Raw genomic sequence first — 6,182 nt, 5'->3', positions numbered from 1 at the left:
ACACTAAAATGCAGAATTACTGCATTTTTGTCTCTAATGCTGTACCTTATTAAAAAATTCAATCATATTTGTCTGGCATTATCTTGTACTTTATCATCTGTGCTGCTTATGATTATTGCACAGCACATTATAATACTTTAGATGTTTGCAAATTTTAAAAAAAATATATTTATTCCATTGTTTTGGGGGGAATTATATTTAGCTTACCAGATGGTAATTGTCAGGAAAATTTCCATCCTATTTTAAAGCAAAACTGTCTCTATAATTCTATCTGGAGTGCTGCTTGAAATAATAAAGCCATGAATTATCTCAGAGGGCTTTGGCATCTTTCTCCATACGAGAGGTCTGATTCATTCAATTGACAGGAGTTTTGAAGCTAAAACCTGTGCAATTATTTTGTAAAATTTAGGGATAAGTGTTTAACGTATGTTTGATTGTGCAAATGTATCTTGTAAATGCACAATCCTTAATAAAACTCCAAAGCTAATGAGTACAACACAAAAGCCCCTTTGGTTCTTTGTATGCAAAGGTCTCTACAATCTTTATTTACTAGACACTGAGGACAAAATAAACAATAATTACAAAGCAAAAGTGACAGAGAGTTTCACATTTTGTGCATTTCTCAGTCACTTTGCAGCATGGAGACATCCTCACTCTTCTCCTTCAATCTTCTTATGAACCTCGCGGCTCTTCACCCGGAGCTTATTGACCTGGGATTCCGCAATGTCAGCCCGCTCCTCAGCCTCTTCTAGCTCGTGCTGGATCTTGCGGAACTTGGTGAGGTTGACATTGGATAGTTCCTCCTGAGGATGGAGAAAGAGAGTTGTAAACCAAAGGTCTGAGGGTTCCCCTTTCCCTGCATTTGGGACTTAATAGGATGTGGTTGTTTGCTGAGGGGACAGGGACGGCCCAGACTGTTACCCACTTACCATTTCATATCTCAAATCTAAGCACAGACCTTCTCACTCTTGTCCTTTTCTAATTTTTTTTAAAAATCATTAAAAACTAATTGAAAATAGATTTCTAAACATTTTGGAGTGATTTTTCTTTAGGTTTATACATTTATTTATAACTCCTTTTTCCTAATCAGGCCACATTAATGCAATAGTATATGTTATTTTAAATATAGATACATGACACTTATTTGTTACCAAACAGCATTCTAGTTTGTAAGTCTTTCAGGTCAGCAATTTCACAGGCTTAGAGTTCAAGGTTAGACAATCAGAAATTATTCTTCCTCATAACAAAAAACTTAGGACACACCCAGCTTCTACCAACTGTAATGAGGTGCCCTATTCAAAGGGAGAGGGGAAGAAGATGGCATTGAATTAATGGAGCTTGTACAGTGTGAGAGGCTCTCTAACCCTATCACACAGGATGGAATTGAGCAAGAGATGTACATTTTAACTGTGCGTGTGCATGTATTATATAGAAAGCCAATGCTAGTAGTTTAATTGTAATGTGAATTTATTGTAAGGGGGTTTCTCCATTCCATGAGTACAGAAACCCTGACCATGGGCATGAAGTAACCACAAACTGGCAGGGCTGGTGTCAATCTGCCAGTGGGGCTGGGCCCTGCTGGTTGGCATGAGCACATCCCTTCCCCAGAAGGCTTTCTCTTGGGATTGGGGGTCAGTGGCCCTTTTCGATGGTTCCCCAAAAATGGGGAGATGGGGAATGCAGCCGGACACCCGCTGAAGCCAGTGGGCTGGGAGCAGAGAGGCCATCAGGTCTCCCAGAAGTGCCCTGCGGTCAGGGGGAACTGGGACCTGGGGGTAGGTGTGAGACATGGTAGAGACAGCAGCACATCAACATGGGTCATGGGACATCATACCAAGAAGGGTAGAGGCAAGACATGGGGTAAATAGGAGTAGGGCCATATGGGGGCAGCATATGGGGTTAACAGTGAGGCAGCAGTACATTGGGAGAGAGGCAGCAAATGGGTGAACAAACTCCGTATACATCAGCAATCTGTATCAGTTAGTCACCAAAACCATGGTCACGGTCATAGCAAAAGCTATTAAGAAGTCAAATCAGCATGATCAAAATGGCCACCTGAGTTTAATCACTCTCCTCCACTTCTCCTCCGACCCCAGCTAAATTTAAAAGTATCAGTGACGTTCTATTTAATATAATGAGCAGAGGAATGCTACTCTTCCCTTTGGTGAAGAGATCCCTGGGAAGGACTTGGAAAACACCAATATCATTTTATGACCATTATATGTTCATCTGTTTGGTTGTGTTTGTGTTGGTTGCTATATGATTACTAAAGGGTTAAACCAGGCATAGCTCACATGTAAGCAGGAAGGGAGATAAGAGTTTCAGCACCATTCACCAGTACTTAAAGCAGGTGTCAGAAGTTTCCCTCTGACCATGCTGAGTTCAACATCCTGGCTTGGTACAGGGAGTGGGTAACCCAGACAGGAAACTGAGGCAACAGGGCTTAGGAGTGGGGAAAAAACTGAACAACTGCAGCGCAGGGAGAGAGGGTGTCACGAGGATTGTGGGAAATCAAGCTGTGCCCACTCCCATGCCTAGAAATGGGGGTGTCTGGATAAGCTAAGCCTTCCTACGTTTTGGGTAACATAGCTTTGCGAGTAGACTGTTATGTTAATAACCATTTGCTCTTGTTACTTTGTGTTCCTTCTGCTGAGATTAAACAATATATTGTTTTGAAAAGGCTGTTTTATATCCAGGGGCGGCTCTAGCTTTTTTGCCACCCCAAGCATGGCAGGTAGGTGGCGTTCGGCGGCATGATTGCGAGAGGTCCCCGGTCCCGCGGCTTCAACGTACCCGCCGCCGAATTGCCGCCAAATCCGTGGGACCGGCGGACCTCCCATGGGCATGCCGCCGAAGGCTGCCTGACTGCTGCCCTCACAGGGACAGGCAGGGCGCCCCCCGCGGCTTGCCGCCCCAGGCACATGCTTGGAGCCGCCACTGTTTATATCCTTTGTGTTTGCACCAGTCACAGTTCCTGAAGAAAAGACTTGCAAGGCAGCTGACTGGGTCAGGCCTGATGAAGAATCTCAGTTGGTTGCCGTACTGTACCCTGGGACCCAGTCTGGGAGCAGGAGAAATTTGCAATTCTGCTGCAGAAAGGTGAAGTTTCAAGGCCTGTCACCCAAGGGGGTTGCACTTAGACAGACCAAAAGGGGTCAAAGGTGCAGTTAGTCCTGAACTGTGACAGTCCGACAGCTGTGACATCCCAGAAGATTCCAAACCAGCCTATCAGAACGTAAGTATAAACTAAAAAAAAAAAATCCATATCCCCACTGGCCACCTCATGCATTTCAAGTAAAAGAGGTAAAATAGCTGCTTCCTCATCTCTCAATTCTACATGATTTGTAGTAGCAAACAGAGCCTGCATCTCCAACCATGTCTAAGTGACATATGCAGATCCAGGTAGCATGTCACTATAGAATTATGAAAACTGTCAAATATCAGGGGGTAGCCGTGTTAGTCTGTATCTACAAAAACAACAAGGAGTCTGGTGGCACCTTAAAGACTAACAGATTTATTTGGGCATAAGCTTTCGTGAGTAAAAACCGCATCCGAAGAAGTGAGGTTTTTACTCACGAAAGCTTATGCCCAAATAAATCTGTTAGTCTTTAAGGTGCCACCAGACTCCTTGTTGTTTTTGAAAACTGTCAAACTTAATCAGATCTTTTATTACCCTACCAAAAAGTGATAGAGAAACAGTCAGAGTTCCTCACTAAGCTCTGCACACGTAAGTATCTGTTAATGAGAGCCAAACATTTTTACCAAAGGAGACTTAGAAAAGGTGTATTATAATATCCCCAAAACATTCTGCAATATCAAAGGATGCACATCGTCCCTCCTCAGAATGATACTTACAGATTCCTCAGCTTGTCTCTTGTAAGCTTTCACTTTCAGTTGTAGTTTGTCTACCAGATCCTGGAGCCTGAAAACATTTTTGCGATCTTCCTCAGTCTAGAAACAGTTTGTAGTGGAAAAGAGTAATTTCATTACCAAATTATTTGTCTACTTCCTTCATATTATACAGTGAAAGCAACGTTGCATATAAATATTTTGGTAAGTATATAAGATAGATAATAAAGATTATAACGGATATTTTAACGTTCTTTTTCAAATGATTTCCTGTTGAACTCTTTGTTTTTCCATAGCATTACTGTTCACTGTCTTACTGTTTGAGAAGGACAATAAAAACTCCCCCATGCAGGTTCAGGTACAAACAACTTGTGCTCCTAGGAGAAGGATGTGACAGCACAAAGGGTCTCCCTCCTTACCTGATAGGTCAGTTCCTTTACTCTTCTCTCATACTTGCGCATACCCTTGATAGCATCAGCGCTGCGTTTCTGCTCATTGTCAACCTCACCTTCCAGCTCACGCACCTGAAATGAGAAATGGATCGTTGAGTTTCACTGTGACTAGACATAAGAAATGCTCCTAAATGCACAAATATGGGGAATACGCACTCTGGCCTCCAATTTCTGGATATGCTTCTTGCCACCCTTCAGTGCCAGCTGCTCTGCCTCATCCAGACGGAGCTGCAGGTCCTTCACCGTCTGGTCCAGGTTCTTCTTCATCCTCTCAAGGTGGGCGCTGGTGTCCTGCTCCTTCTTCAGCTCCTCCGCCATCATGGCCGCCTAGGGAGTAAAGAAAGGAAACCAGTCCAGAAAAACAACCATTTCAGGTGCAAACACAGCCATGTTTTCCAAAGAAAGGTGCCTTCAACTCACATCAGTGATTGCCTTCTTGGCCTTCTCTTCTGCATTACGCGCTTCCTGAATTGTCTCCTCCATTTCACTCTGGATTTGGGAAATGTCTGTTTCCAGCTTCTTCTTCGTGTTGATCAGGCTGGTGTTCTGTTTAACAACAACAGACAAGTCGTGTTTACAGTTAGTCCCAAAATATTGACTCTGGAACATGAACTGAATATTTGTACTTAAGGTACAGGCTACTATTAACATTTTACTGCACTAGAACTCTCCTCCAAATGTATCATCACTGCAGAACATTGACAGCTAGTCAGTGATGTGCTGTGAACACAAACATTACCCACCCCCAGCATGTGACAAACCCTATGTCCCAATTGTTGTAAATCTGGTCCATTACAAAACAAAATAATCACTGTGTAGAAATATTTCCTGAGCCCCAGGGGATGTCAGAGATACTTAAAAGTATCCAATGATGGAAACAGGATAGGAGGCAGGAAAGCCACTCCCAGAGCCTCTTAGACACTAGCCGCGCTCCATCACATCACTGCAATTATAACCTTCGTCATCCCTGTGTCACCTTCAACACAGCAACATGAGGGAAAACAAGAGTGGCCTTGCCGCTTCTTGCTTTCTGTTTAACAAAGGTCCATCCTATGGACATTAGCATAAAGGCCATTTCAGGAATAAAAATCTACTAAACACCCCCTAGCGTTGCTCTTTGGAGCAGGGAACATACAGAGCAGTCTCCTGCGTAGGGATTTGTGGGATTACTTTTCACACTAGACCCTGACCTGGGTGTGCAGGAGCTGCACTCGTTCACTTGCATCCAGAAGCTCCTGTTCAGCCACTTTCCTGGCCCTCTCTGTCTGTTCCAGAGCTGACCTCAGCTCCTCAATTTCAGCCTGCATCAGGTTAGCTCTGCGCTCAACCATGGCCACCTGCTCCTTCAGGTCTTCTTGGCTTCGGAGAGCATCATCCAAGTGTATCTGGGTGTCCTGTAAAATGAGTGAGAGAAATTAGCAGGAGGCACAGACTCCTTGGCATGCTGAAAAGACCAGCTGAGCTATTGCACTAGGCATGTGTGACTTACTGTACCTTGAGTACTCCTTGTGTGTTTCGCAGGTTCTTCTGTGCCTCTGTAGCCAGGCGGCTGGCATGGCTCAGCTGGATCTCCATTTCATTCAGATCCCCCTCCATCTTCTTCTTTAGCCTCATGGCTTCGTTTCTGCTCCTGATCTCAGCATCCAGGGTGCTCTGCATGGACTCCACAACTCTGATATGGTTCCTCTTCATCTGATCAATTTCCTCATCTTTCTCAGCAATCTTCCTGTCAATTTCAGACTTTACCTGGTTCAGCTCAAGTTGGATGCGGAGGATTTTGCCCTCTTCATGTTCTAGTGAAGCCTTAACAAGAGCAAGTGAAGGATCAATAAAGGGACAAAAATAGTTTTTTCCTTCCAAATAAAGTGTTAAATGCTCCCA

General features: G+C 43.9%; 1 protein-coding gene across 2 annotated transcripts in view; it reads right to left on the bottom strand.

The window, feature by feature from the left end:
- Positions 1–508: 508 nt before the first annotated feature.
- Positions 509–6,182, bottom strand: part of LOC128848159 (myosin heavy chain, skeletal muscle, adult) — a 75,887-nt gene continuing 70,213 nt past the window's right edge. For both annotated transcript variants that reach the window (XM_054047966.1, XM_054047967.1), the window contains exons 34-40: positions 5,796–6,104; positions 5,492–5,695; positions 4,722–4,847; positions 4,458–4,628; positions 4,269–4,373; positions 3,856–3,951; positions 509–803 (exon numbers count right to left, since the gene is read on the bottom strand). In XM_054047966.1, the coding sequence (XP_053903941.1) occupies positions 651–803; positions 3,856–3,951; positions 4,269–4,373; positions 4,458–4,628; positions 4,722–4,847; positions 5,492–5,695; positions 5,796–6,104 (1,164 nt within the window). In that variant the 3' untranslated portion in view covers positions 509–650. The remainder of the gene's footprint in view (positions 804–3,855; positions 3,952–4,268; positions 4,374–4,457; positions 4,629–4,721; positions 4,848–5,491; positions 5,696–5,795; positions 6,105–6,182) is intronic.

Source organism: Malaclemys terrapin, chromosome 13 (genome assembly GCF_027887155.1).
Source record: "Malaclemys terrapin pileata isolate rMalTer1 chromosome 13, rMalTer1.hap1, whole genome shotgun sequence".
Taxonomy (NCBI): domain Eukaryota; kingdom Metazoa; phylum Chordata; order Testudines; family Emydidae; genus Malaclemys; species Malaclemys terrapin.
This window is presented reverse-complemented; position numbering and strand designations above follow the sequence as displayed.